General features: G+C 38.6%; 1 protein-coding gene across 5 annotated transcripts in view; it reads right to left on the bottom strand.

The window, feature by feature from the left end:
- Positions 1 to 9259, bottom strand: part of col21a1 (collagen, type XXI, alpha 1) — a 76365-nt gene extending 67106 nt beyond the window's left edge. For 2 of the 5 annotated variants that reach the window (XM_048205901.1, XM_048205903.1), the window contains exons 1-5: positions 9045 to 9258; positions 2946 to 3076; positions 2057 to 2617; positions 737 to 902; positions 419 to 650 (exon numbers count right to left, since the gene is read on the bottom strand). In XM_048205901.1, coding sequence (XP_048061858.1) covers positions 419 to 650; positions 737 to 902; positions 2057 to 2617; positions 2946 to 3045 — 1059 coding nt within the window. In that variant the 5' untranslated portion in view covers positions 3046 to 3076; positions 9045 to 9258. Of the gene's footprint in view, positions 1 to 418; positions 651 to 736; positions 903 to 2056; positions 2618 to 2945; positions 3077 to 9044 lie in introns of all 5 variants that reach the window. The other 3 variants (XM_048205904.1, XM_048205902.1, XM_048205905.1) reach the window with 3 other exon arrangements.
- Between the last annotated feature and the right edge of the window lie 5133 nt (positions 9260 to 14392).

Genomic DNA, 14392 nt, shown 5'->3' with positions numbered 1-14392 from the left:
CAGTTACACTTTATTTGGAAGGTCCACTTTAGACATTCTACTAACTATAAGTAACTTCGAAACTGCATGTCACCTAACATTCATTAGAGTATTGGTAGACTGTAGTTGACTGTTAGGTTAGGGTCAGGTGTTAGGGTTCAGTTTAGAATAAGTTGACATTTAGTTGCTTACAGTCAGTAGAATATCTGTTGGGGAGCATCAAAATAAAGTTTTAGCAGATATTAAGAAGACAGTCTGCTAATACTCTGATGACTGTTAGTTGACATGTACTGTAGTTGCAAAGTTGCTTAAAGGTAGTGGAATGTCTAAAGTGGATCATCAGAATAAAGTGTTACAGAATTAACTGATGGATTTGACCAATAAGCACGCAGAGTTCATGAATTTGTTTCAGTGTTCTTCTCTCATGCTTTGTATTTACCTTAGCTGGTGGTTTTGTGAAAACCACAGTTTGAATTCCACTTGATGTACTGCTGGTGGTGGTGGTGAACATCACTGTTCTGTCCAGACCATTTAGAGTAACTGCCATTTGAGGCTTTTCATCCTTAGTCTGGATCCGCCATAGATCCCACTCCTCCATAACCACAGAGCCTTTGTACTTCAGCGTGGCCACAAAAACATAGGACGGTGGAAGTCCGCCTGGAAATAACATCCTACGGACATTGATGAAGACGCTGTTTCAAATCAAACAGAGTGTACTTGCAGGGAAAGAGAATCTTGATACCATAAATACCTTTACCTAGTGCTCTCACTCAGGTCAACTCGGGACGTCACCTGGTAGGCTTTGCTGCCATAAAACGATCCTTGTGTCTTTTTGGCTTTTTTAGCCAAGTTGAGATAGAGGAGAATGTCAAATCCTTTCTCATCCCGAGAATTGATTGGAATCTTTGCTGGACATACAGTCTCTATGGTACATTAAATATAGAAAACAAGGTAAAATACCACACAACAACAAATAATGCATTAATCGGAATTAAGCTAACTAAGCAATACCCTATCATTCTTCTGCCTAGAATTAACTTTAATATTAATATCAAAACAATATGTGCACAGTGAGAACAAATGGCTGAAAGGGGTTAAATATTTATGGAATGTAGTGGCTTGGAGACTAGTCTAAAAAAAATTGTAGAAAGACATTGGAGTGGAACACTGGACATTGTGCAAATATGCAGTCCGACTAAGAATGTCCCTGCCATTGCAAATACCAGACAAGAGATGACCTCTTCTATCATAAAGTGTCTTAATCATTAACTTTTCCAGTGTCCGGAAAGACGTTCTATCATGAGCTTCAGGAGTCTTCGCAAACTGTTATAGAGGCCAGTTTTTCCAACCTAATGCACTCCAGTTTTTATTTTCATTTTTTAACAAGTCTGTTTGGAGTTGTTGCTGAGTAATCAATTGTAAGTGACTTGGGAAATATGCTTCATCCCCATTTCACGGCTTGCGGATGATCAAGTGGCATTTGATCACTTCTTTTCCACCATTGTTGCACTTAATATTGTGCTACTTTGCAGTAAACTATACTGCAAATCCAACTCATACCTTGCAGTAATTAAAACATTTTGGTTGGAGGGAACTATACAAACTTTACAAAATTAGATTAACAGTGTATAAACATGTTAGAATTACTGGTCTTTTGCAGAACTTTCAAACAATCAGACTGGCTTGTTTGTAAGCTTGTTAGAAATTGATGTCACAATCTCTGAAACATGCTCTGCAATGCACGATCCTGATTTTACACTTTTGGACAATTTACAGCCACCTTGGTGAACTCAGAACACCTGGATGTTGTAGGAAATAAATCAAACTGTAATCCGTGCATTGAGGCAAGAGGCACCAAATTATGCATGCAGCTCAAATGTGGAGATTCCATTAACCTGTCTCCACTGGTACATGACATGGTAAAGCAACATAGTCTTGCTCCCCTGAGGAAGCTCGTGGCCATAAAACTGTATAATTTCACTGTGACAAAAAAAAAAAATATATTACACAAATGAATTTGAAAATGTAGCCACTGAGAGATGAAAGCCTAGAGACATAGAGGAACATGGAGGCTTACCTTCGCACAGCTTCTGCCTAATAACTTCACGGATCTTTGCGATAGCTTTATAGTCTTCCACAGAAAAAACATAGGTTGAGGATGGTTTGTTGGCAATGGCCCTGAGCTGTGCCTCCTCTGTCTCAGACCCGACGCCAATTGCGAAGAGAATTATTCCCTTTTTCCTCGATGCTTCTGCAGCTGCCAGCACTTCATCTTGTGACTTCCCGTCCGTCAGAACCACAGCAATTTTTGCAATGCCGTTCGGACCTCGCTCAGACAGGGCAAAGAGTTTGTCGTTGGCAAACTTGATAGCCTTCCCTGTATTTGTGTTCCCACCCATGTACTCTATGGACTCCATGGCCTTGATGAGGTCATTGCTTGAGAAATGTTTTCCCAGGGGTATATGTAAGAAGGGGTCGTCACTATATTGCACCACCCCAACTTGGGTGAATTTCTGACCGATGTTGAAGCTCATGGTGATATTCACCAGCCACCGTTTGACAATCTCAAAGTTAATGTCATCCACACTCCATGATCCATCGAGTATGAATACTAAATCACTTGGCGCTGTCCTACAACCTGAAATTAAGGAACGAAGACAAGATTTTGCACAGCATGAGTTGACCATTTGACCCTCTCACACTACAAGGCACATTTTGGACACTTTACTCCAAAGTTCTGTCTTTATTGTTTCTATGTTTGTGGTAATGGTTCTGCTATCACAGTATTGACAGTCTGCCCTGTGCTCCCAATTGAATGACCAAATTGCTGTAAAGAAGTTGCAGAAATTGTTGCATTTGCTCTGTATTAAGACAGCCACAATGAACACTGCATCATTAGGTCATGTTATCTGAGTCAATAGTCTTCATGCAACATACACTAATGAAGATGAGAGAAGCACGCTTACTTAATCTCATGTCCTCATCTTGTGCTGTGCAAAACAAGTGAAGGAGCATGAAGTAAAGACACCAAAACACAAAATGCATGGATCTCATTTTGCAACCCATGTTCCTGAAGTACCAAGCTCCAGTTTAGCACCTGAAGAGAAATGAAGATAAGACATGCATTTCTTAGAAGTCTTCACATGAATGCCATTGGATTTGCAGATGTTTAGTTTTATATAGTTTTGTTAAATGAATAACATGCTTTTTGTAATCAATGTAAACATCTCAACCAAAACAGTTGAGCTGCAGTATTTTTGCATTTGTTTCACACAGGATACAATGCAGTTAATTCGATCCATGCTAACAAAGATGGTTGTGCATTTCTAGGCATGGGTATGAAAACCACAGAATGGAAATGATGGTAGTGTGTAACCTGTTTGTGTAACTGGAATGAGAAACAGGCATATTATGCAATACATAATCATTTGAACATCTAAATTCAATTAATGACTTCACTGAAATTGTGGAAAATTCAAAAAGCAAAAATCAAGCTTATGGTGAGACACAATGGATTTTGGAGCAAATGTGAAGTTTTTGGAGCTTATATGAGAAGCTTATAAAAGCACTTTTATTCACTCTTCTGCTAAAACTTGTTTATTACTTGAGTTGTAAAGTTCTCGTCATTTTTATGTTTTACAGTTTTGGGAGTTGTGTTGTCATGGCAACAAAGTTGTAAAAATGCATATAACTTTACAAAGAAAAGGTTAGTAACCACTGATCTGTATAAATGATTGGATTGCTCATGATGTCATAAAAACTGAAGCCACCGTGATGCCATATTCGTATTCCCTAGTATTCCTTCAATCTATTTAATTAATAGGAAATAATCTGATTTTAATAAAAAAAAACATTACCCAATGAGTCAGCTTTTTAGATCTGAAGTCTCCCTGTACAGTCTTAAAATGCAAACATTTAAATTGTTATTTTTGTTTAAAGTCAAAAATTTCCCATGCTTATTAACAGTTATGTTCATCTTCATTACAGTAGCAAATATCAGATCAGCTGACGGACAAGACACCTCAGGATTAATGTCACAGTGATTCTTCTGAAATCTAAATACAGGTGATGGTCATATAATTAGAATATCATTAAAAAGTTGTTTTATTTCACTAATTCCATTCAAAAAGTGAAACTTGTATATTATATTCATTCATTACATATTGACTGATATATTTCAAATGTTTATTTCTTTTAATTTTGATAATTATAACTGACAACTAAGGAAAATCCCAATTTCAGTATCTCAGAAAATTAGAATATTGTGAAAAAGGTTCAATATTGAAGACACCTGGTGCTACACTCTAATCAGCTAATTAACTCAAAACACCTGCAAAGGCCTTTAAATGGTCTCTCAGTCTAGTTCTGTAGGCTACACAATCATGGGGAAGACTGCTGACTTGACAGTTGTCCAAAAGACGACCATTGACACCTTGCACAAGGAGGGCAAGACACAAAAGGTCATTGCAAAAGAGGCTGGCTGTTCACAGAGCTCTGTGTCCAAACACATTAATAGAGAGGCGAAGGGAAGGAAAAGATGTGGTAGAAAAAGGTGTACAAGCAATAGGGATAACCGCACCCTGGAGAGGATTGTGAAACAAAACCCATTCAAAAATGTGGGGGAGATTCACAAAGAGTGGACTGCAGCTGGAGTCAGTGCTTCAAGAACCACTACGCACAGACGTATGCAAGACATGGGTTTCAGCTGTCGCATTCCTTGTGCCAAGCCACTCTTGAACAACAGACAGCGTCAGAAGCATCTAAAGACAAAAAGGACTGGACTGCTGCTGAGTGGTCCAAAGTTATGTTCTCTGATGAAAGTAAATTTTGCATTTCCTTTGGAAATCAGGGTCCCAGAGTCTGGAGGAAGAGAGGAGAGGCACACAGTCCAAGTTGCTTGAGGTCCAGTGTAAAGTTTCCACAGTCAGTGATGGTTTGGGGTGCCATGTCATCTGCTGGTGTTGGTCCACTGTGTTTTCTGAGGTCCAAGGTCAACACAGCCGTATACCAGGAAGTTTTAGAGCACTTCATGCTTCCTGCTGCTGACCAACTTTATGGAGATGCAGATTTCATTTTCCAACAGGACTTGGCACCTGCACACAGTGCCAAAGCTACCAGTACCTGGTTTAAGGACCATGGTATCCCTGTTCTTAATTGGCCAGCAAACTCGCCTGACCTTAACCCCATAGAAAATCTATGGGGTATTGTGAAGAGGAAGATGCGATATGCCAGACCCAACAATGCAGAAGAGCTGAAGGCCACTATCAGAGCAACCTGGGCTCTCATAACACCTGAGCAGTGCCACAGACTAATGGACTCAATGCCACGCCGCATTGCTACAGTAATTCAGGGAAAAGGAGCCCCAACTAAGTATTGAGTGCTGTACATGCTCTTACTTTTCATGTTCATACTTTTCAGTTGGCCAAGATTTTTAAAAATCCTTTCTTTGTATTGGTCTTAAGTAATATTCTAATTTTCTGAGATACTGAATTTGGGATTTTCCTTAGTTGTCAGTTATAATCATCAAAATTAAAAGAAATAAACATTTGAAATATATCAGTCTGTGTGTAATGAATGAATGAATATAATATACAAGTTTCACTTTTTGAATGGAATTAGTGATGATATTCTAATTATATGACCAGCACCTGTATAGTAGTATCAGTTAAAGGATTAGTTCACTTTGAAATGAAAAATTAATCCAAGCTTTACTCACCCTCAAGCCATCCTAGGTATATATGACTTTCTTCTTTCTGATGAACATGATCTCAGAAATATTAATACATATCCTGACGCATCCAAGCTGAATGAGTATGAGCTGAAGAAATTGCTTCCATCCACATCCATCCATCATAAATATGTTCTCCACACGGCTCCAGAGGGTTAATAAAGGCCTTCTGAAGTGAAGCGATGCGTTTGTGTTAAAAAAATAAAAAAAGAAATATAAAGTAAAATACCTCGCTTCCGCACAAGCTGCCTTCCGTATACACTTTCTGCATATGCTTACGCTACGTCCTACACCTTCCCTATTCAACTTATGGAAAATTGTAACTGACGTTACGCCAGTTTACACTTTATTCGTAACATCAATACAGAAGGCGGTCTGGCGGAAGCTGCATATTTTACTTCATAACTTGTTTAAATATGGATTTTTTTTTTTTTTTTTTTTACACAAATGCATCGCTTCGCTTCAGAAGGCCTTTATCAACCCCCCAGAGCCGCGTGGAGCACATATTTATGATGGATGGATGTGGATGGAGACACTTTCTTCAGCTCAAACTCATTGATCCCTATCACTGCCATTCTAAAGCTCAGATGCGTCAGGATATTTATTAATATTTCTGCGATTATGTTGATCAGAGAGAAGGAAGTCATATACACCTAGGATGGCTTGAGGGTGAGTAAAGCTTGTGCTAATTTTCATTTCAAAATGAACTAATCCTTAAATGTACATACATACTATTCATGTGCGACTGATACTCTGCAAATTGGGTTTTTTAGGTCAATGTTTTGGCTATAAGTCAATGATGCCCTCTGTCAGTAGGGAATCCTAAGATGGCTGCTTGATGGCTGACACAACCTGATGGCAGTTTAGAATGCAATGAGCAATCCTGTCATTTATATACAGATCAGTGTTAGTAACAGATTATTCTCACTAAAATCATGCCAATGTGCATATTGTTTTTATTTTGTGGCTATGCTTTTGCAACATTGTAAGTGTGCAAAACAAAATTGACTTTTGTGGTAATCAACATTATGCCACAAATGCTGTTGAATGAGCTTAACTTGTATTGAACACTGAATAGTCCTGTTGAGTGAATTTATTATTATTATTATTATTATCATCATCATCATCATCATCGTAGCATAACAATCTCACTAAGTAGAATCATGTCATATTTCGAAATAGTTCTTCATCTAACTCTGGCTCCTGTTGGAAACTATGTGCTGTTTCCAGCAAGAGAAAGAACTGCAGACATTATAAAAAAACACCGTAATAAATGAAGACCAGATATGCTCCCTTTGGAGGGGGTGGGGGTGTTTTTGGCCTACTGATTGCTGCGGTCAAACAAAGATTCCCAATGCAAGTTACCATCCTCACCAGCTGAGAGATCATGAGCATGACTGGAACACGAGTGAAACTTTTATACATCCTTCAACCTTGACTAGTTATATGACTGGGGTTTTCCAGTATTTGACCTGGAGGTGTATCATAAGACAGCCATGGTAGAACTAGCCCTCACTCCAGTGCTTTGCAGAGCCCAGCACAAGGGGAGTTATGTGGAATGCTCCATTATTTTCACGAGCATGTCTGCATGCTAAGCACTCAAACCCACACCCCCCACACACACACTATTCCTTGGAACTTGACATCTTTCTGCCAGGGAAATTATAGTTCTGGACAATGACCAAGCTCATGTTCATGTGACAAAGCCAATGCAACTTTAGACCAAAAAAGAGCACAGAACAAATTTGAATTGACTATTTGGTAATGCACCATTACTCTCGTGGAATTAATGACTACAGGTCTTGCACAAAAACTGGAAAGACATGTGTGTCTGCCAGTCTCAACCTCTAGCCATATGGCTTTTCTCTGCACCATGACCTTCTCATTGACCTTGGAAGTTATTGGGGACCTCCAGACAGTTTATGGTTCCCCAGGTCAAGATGAAGGAGACTTTGGAACAGTAATGTAGCTGGAATGCAACGTGTTTAAACATTCTCCACTACCAAAAGGTATTGCTCCCTTAAATTTAGCCGAATGTATCCTCCGCACGTACCTTCCAAAACATGACATTTAAATCTCAGTGGAATTTTAGCACAATAATTTGTAGTGATACTTGTTTAAGATTTATTTCACATTGATGGGTTTTGTCCAACTGGATGTGGGAGGCAGGAAACTCTTGTTGAACAGCTGATTCCTCCCTGTCCTCCAGATGAGGCGTTAACCTCTCCGTATCCTAGGTGGGAACGGTGCCAAATATGTATGCTTTATTTAGTCGGTTTCCCAGGAAAGGCATGTTTCATGTAGCTCTAATTTCGCTCCACATCTGCAGTTACTCTTGATTTATTGTGCATGGCTTGTCTTGGATCAGTTATCTTCATGTTTTCTAACTGGCAGCCATTGTCTTAGTAAAGCCTTTCTGCCTGTTTTCCATTGCACAGCTATAAATGTGCTATTGTAATCCAGTGGTTTTCAATACCAAAATCAACAACTGCTGTAAGGCATGTACAATTAGTTTGCCAACATGAGGGGAAAATAAATGGGGGGCCAAGTTCCTCAGGCACCAATGGAATAGCCAAAACATTATATCAGAGAGACCACTGAAACTATTTCACATAATCAAGACCGTAAAGGCAACAGTCTACAGAGGACAGAGCCGTTACGAGGGAGTTTCCACCAAGTTACGTACATGATAAACATGCATGTCTTACTCACAAACAATTTGTTGGAGAATCCCCCTTTTGAGCCGTTCCAGCTCTTCTCTGCAGCCTTTTTTAATCACTGCTATTACCCAAACAATGAAACACAACTCTTATGAGTTAAAGAAGGCTACATTGTTCCTTCAGTTGGACTGAATAACTTGTTCACATTTACTCGTGAACTGGGTGCCGGACAAAGCCCTGTTAAATAATTCCATTCATTCCTCACCTGTGACAGTGGCACAAGTAAGGAACTGATAACCATTTAGAATAAATTCACCATGCACGATCAAAGATTTGCAAAGCTGTCAGAATGGACAAAGCGTGTGAGGTTATGCGCACGTGCAGTTTTCTCTTGCATCTTTTTACATGTTTTTAAAAGGAAATGCATCAACTCAACCCTCCAAATGAAAATAAATTCAGTGTTTAAGAAGCACTGGATGAATTTCAAACAAGCCTTTATTTTTGTATTTATTTTTTTTACAGTTGACCCAATCTGTTGGGGTAGCCTTAAGATGATGAAATGTGAAACAGTATCTTCTACATGCTGGTTGCAGCCAGAGGAAAAATTGCAAATACCACAACAGTAAAGAGAATCAATGCATCATAACAGTTAAAGAGAGAAAAGACAAAGAGTTTACCAGAGTTTGATGTGCACGGAGCTGGAGTCTTATTGAATAAAATCCCCCTTACTCACTCTGTCTGGTGTCCCATGGTCAGGGTTGTGCAAAGCGCAGAGTTGGAGGAGGTGGGTTTGAGGAGGCTGCAGAGTTGCAGATGTGAGCCTGCCCTCTCCATTCACCTTCCAACTCTCTCTCTCTCTCTCTCTCTCCCTCTTGGTTACTGGGGTTGAAATAAGACGCAGATAAGGAGAACTTCACTAAATAGAAGAGAGAAGGAGTCAGCCCCCTTTTTGTTCAAGCAAAAGGAAAATTATAGTAATTCAAATATTTTTCCAAGTATTGGATTGTGTATGACAGCTGAGAGGATAAATATTGTGTGTGTGGGGTGGGGTTGAGGGGGGTATGGTTAGGAATGAGCCAGAAGATTAGATAAGGGAACATGCTGAATCTAATTTGTGAGGTGGAAGGTTGTTGCTTATTTGTAGCTTTGTACAGTGTTGTTTATTTAATTGTTTTATTTTCAGTAAATCTGCCACTTGCAGTGCTTCTAAAACAGTCCATTTAGAATATTGTGAAACATTTTATGTTAGGACACATCTTGTCCATTCTAAGACCATTTAGACATCAGAAGCAGTTTTATGCAAAGCATGATTGAAGAAATGACAATTTATCCTCTCCAAAATGTCAGATTTATTGAAGTAGATATATTTTTGGAAACAAGAAAAGTCTACTATTAACTTACTCATGGATTTGAAAGCTGAACATTTGCATGTTATGGTTTTGGCACTAAAAGTAACCTATGTGCTGTTCACGAACATTGGCTTATTGTGATTTTTCCAGAACATCTTTATTCTTCTCTGCTATATTGAGCACAAAGTTTTCTTGGCCTAATCTTTTAAATACTCTCCTAAATTGGATCATTTCAACCATGTTATTCATATTTTATGTGGAACAATGCAGGACTGTAAATCAAACGTAGTCAGTTATTTTAGTTTCAGAATCAGAAATATTTGGAACCTCGTGTACATCATAAACAAAAAAGAGCTTTTTGTGCATGTACAAGAGCATTCAGTTATGTGATTGTGACCAATCCTTAATAAATTCCATGTAGTGTAAGCGTTATAGAAATAAAATCTAATGAATGCAATGCATACTGTCCTTATATAGTTACATCATATAGTTCATGAGTAGTTCACCCAAATGAAAATGTTTTGTCAAACCCTTTAATCCGTGGAATAGTGTATACTATAATATACAGGTGCTGGTCATATAATTTGAATATCATCAAAAAGTTGATTTATTTCACAAATTCCATTCAAAAAGTGGAACTTGTATATTATATTCATTCATTACACATAGACTGATATATTTCAAATGTTTATTTCTTTTAATTTTGATGATTATAACTGACAACTAAGGAAAATCCCAAATTCAGTATCTCAGAAAATTAGAATATTACTTAAGACCAATAAAAAGAAAGGATTTTTAGAAATATTGGCCAACTGAAAAGTATGAACATGAAAATATGAGTATGTACAGCACTCAGTACTTAGTTGGGGCTCCTTTTGCCTGAATTACTGTAGCAATGCGGTGTGGCATGGAGTCCATTAGTCTGTGGCACTGCTCAGGTGTTATGAGAGCTCTGATAGTGGCCTTCAGCTCTTCTGCATTGTTGGGTCTGGCATATTGCATCTTCCTCTTCACAATACCCCATAGATTTTCTATGGGGTTAAGGTCAGGCGAGTTTGCTGGCCAATTAAGAACAGGGATACCATGGTCCTTAACCCTCTGGAGTCTGAGGCTGATCTGGGGCCTGGAGAAGTTTTGACATGCCCTGACATTTGTTCTTTTTTAATTTGTTCATAAACACATTAATGACACAAGTGTCATTACACTGTATTCAGCACAAACTAGGCTACCATAATATGTGAGGAACATGTATGTACATGTTTGTGTTTTGAAGGAATAACGTTTATGCGTGGTTATTGAAAAAACAAAAAACTTAAGTCACTGAAATAAAGCCAAAAAATATATATTAAATCTTTGTTCACAAGACTTCTGGGTATTGGAGGTTGTAGACTAGAGTTTTTGCTACAGAATTATGTAAAAAATTATGCTGCCTACTCCTTCATATAAAACAATAGAGAGATTTAAATTTTCTAAAACATCTTTGGTCAAGAAACACAGTATGCGTGGAGGCGTGAATCATCATGAATAATGGTTGATTCTCAGCTGAGAAGACAAAAGAATCGCATAATAATGACCTGAAATGACTTGCATATTAATGAGGCCTTTCAGTCAGGTAGGCTGTGAAAAAAACCCTCTGTAATCATGTCTCAGCTCAATTTAAAATAATGGTATTCTATTATATTCTTTAAAATATAATGTATTTCTGTGATGCAAAGTGTCTGAACAATTATGCTACCTCTATGACGAGAGATCACGCATCATGTTAGTTTTCTTTATTTTACAAAAAGCACAACATTTTGTTTTTACTCTGAGTGTACACAAATGAAAGAAGATATTCAACAGATTAAAATGGTGTATAACTCTTAATTGTATGTGCAACATTGAACAGTATTTTGAGTCTCTTTCACACTGGTAAGAAAAAAAACGCGGTGGTATCGCCGGCGATACCTCAGACCTCAGAGTGTTAAACCAGGTACTGGTAGCTTTGGCACTGTATGCAGGTGCCAAGTCCTGTTGGAAAATGAAATCTGCATCTCCATAAAGTTGGTCAGCAGCAGGAAGCATGAAGTGCTCTAAAACTTCCTGGTATACAGCTGCGTTGACCTTGGACTTCAGAAAACACAGTGGACCAACACCAGCAGATGACATGGCACCCCAAACCATCACTGACTGTGGAAACTTTTACACTGGATCTCAAGCAACTTGGATTGTGTGCCTCTCCTCTCTTCCTCCAGACTCTGGGACCCTGATTTCCAAAGGAAATGCAAAATTTACTTTCATCAGAGAACATAACTTTGGACCACTCAGCAGCAGTCCAGTCCTTTTTGTCTTTAGACCCTTCTGACACTGTCTGTTGTTCAAGAGTGGCTTGGCACAAGGAATGCGACAGCTGAAACCCATGTCTTGCATACGTCTGTGCGTAGTGGTTCTTGAAGCACTGACTCCAGCTGCAGTCCACTCTTTGTGAATCCCCCCCACATTTTTGAATGGGTTTTGTTTCACAATCCTCTCCAGGGTGCGGTTATCCCTATTGCTTGGACACAGAGCTCTGTGAACAGCCAGCCTCTTTTGCAATGACCTTTTGTGTCTTGCCCTCCTTGTGCAAGGTGTCAATGGTCGTCTTTTGGACAACTGCCAAGTCAGCAGTCTTCCCCATGATTGTGTAGCCTACAGAACTAGACTGAGAGACCATTTAAAGGCCTTTGCAGGTGTTTTGAGTTAATTAGCTGATTAGAGTGTGGCACCAGGTGTCTTCAATATTGAACCTTTTCACAATATGTGACCCGCTCTGGCGAAATGAGTCGGAAGTTGCATAGTTCTATTTTAAGATATGGGCCGATAATGTGGAAAAACAATTTATTTATTTTTAAGCTAATTTCAAAGAACAGACTTTCAAAAATAATCTCCCAAAGTTTCGTAGTCCAGATAATTGAGTAAAGGTATTTAAATGGCTATTAAATTTGACATGGTTTTACCGTTTCGACTGACAGGCACGCTATTGTTCCAGCCATCCTCCTGTCAGACTAGCGCTTCAGACAGTCCTTCAGACTGAAGTTTTCATGAGGATTTATAGTTTATGGACTGTTTTGATTTCAGTAATTACATCTAGAAAGGTAAAAGCATTGATGGCATCTATAAAAGAGATATATAAAAGCGAAACGAAAGTCCAGTGAGGAGGATGCACTAGAGGAGACCTGTGCGTTTAATTGGTATGTGTATACTGTAATACTGCATTTACAATGCTTATCAGTGGCATGCACTTTGATCGTGAAAGTGAAAGTGCCATTTGCGGTAGAGTTGTGACGTTCGCGAACGAACCGATTCTTTTGAACGGCTCATAAACATGAACGATGGGAGCCGAGTCGCGGCTGGAGGGGAGCTGTTCTTTCTGTCGTTCTTTTTTCCTATGCGTGTTTCACACAGATGCACACAAATGAGCTTCTCCGCGAGACAGAACAGTTATAGGGGAGGGGCGCACCCACCCAGCGCAGGCCAACCCTTTATAGCGTGATGATATTAGTTATTAGTTGTGCACGCATCCTTCACGTGAGTACTCCAGTGGAAAAAAATTATCAGGAAAAAAAAATGTATTGAAATTTTTCACTAAAAGCTGTTTTGCACAGACATTCATTGCAGCCCACTTTGTTATTGTTCACTGACTTGAAGGGGCTGATGTCCTATTTGCAAAGTTTACAGTAGTAATAGTATGTACTACATACATACTGTAGTAAAAGCTGTACTACATACTATGTAATATGTAGACATTTCCATTTTATTTATTCTAATTTTATCTACTTTAAATATCTTTTGTTTTCTATCAAAATGTTCTTGTGTGATAACAATGTTCTGTGGAAGTGTTTGTAGTAAAAGCTGTTTTGCACAGAAATTCATTGCAGCCGGCTTTGTTTTTGATGTTTATTTGTGAGTAGGTATTGTATGAATAACATAAGTCAACGTAGCTTTACACACACACACACACACTTTGTACTAAAGGTAAATCCAAAATAGTGATGTGACTGTCTAAGCAGAGGGATTTGTGCAACCCTATGGAATATAGTCCACACATGACAAATGAGGTAATAATCAATATTTCAGAATAATTCAAACTCAGATATTGGTGTGTGATATCCGAGTTTTAATTATTTGACTACAAATCTCACCTCATCATTCCTCCCAGTGATTATTTCCAGGATAAACTGAGATGCCCCCAAGCTGGCTTCTTAAAACTGACTAAATATTTAAAAAGAGCCAAAAGAGCCGTTCTTTTGAACGGCTCTTTGAAAGGAACGGATCGCGAAGATCCGGATCCCCTCAAAGAGCCATAAATCCCATCACTAATTTGCGGTCGCATCGCGGTGCCCCCGTGTTCCCATTTCTCCCGATGCGAGCTCCAGTCCATTACAATTTAGAGCGGTTAAGGCCCGGGTATACTTCATTTCCCGCGAGCCTTTTAAAGAAACTCCTTTGGCCATGAATTAATTAATTAATTCAAATAAATACTTTAAAATAATTTGAGCTTCAGCCTGGTTTAATAGCATTTATATATATAAAAATGTCTTTGATCAAATTAAGCTGTAAAAAAAATAGTTTATCCCTTTAAATGCAATGGATTTTGAAAGATATCAACAAAAAAAAAAAAACGGGCAAAAAACTTTAAAAGCGATTTTCTCAGGTTT

Source organism: Megalobrama amblycephala, linkage group LG10, assembly GCF_018812025.1.
Source record: "Megalobrama amblycephala isolate DHTTF-2021 linkage group LG10, ASM1881202v1, whole genome shotgun sequence".
NCBI lineage: Eukaryota > Metazoa > Chordata > Actinopteri > Cypriniformes > Xenocyprididae > Megalobrama > Megalobrama amblycephala.
Note: the sequence above shows the minus strand (reverse complement) of the source record. Positions and strands in the feature narration are given on the sequence as shown.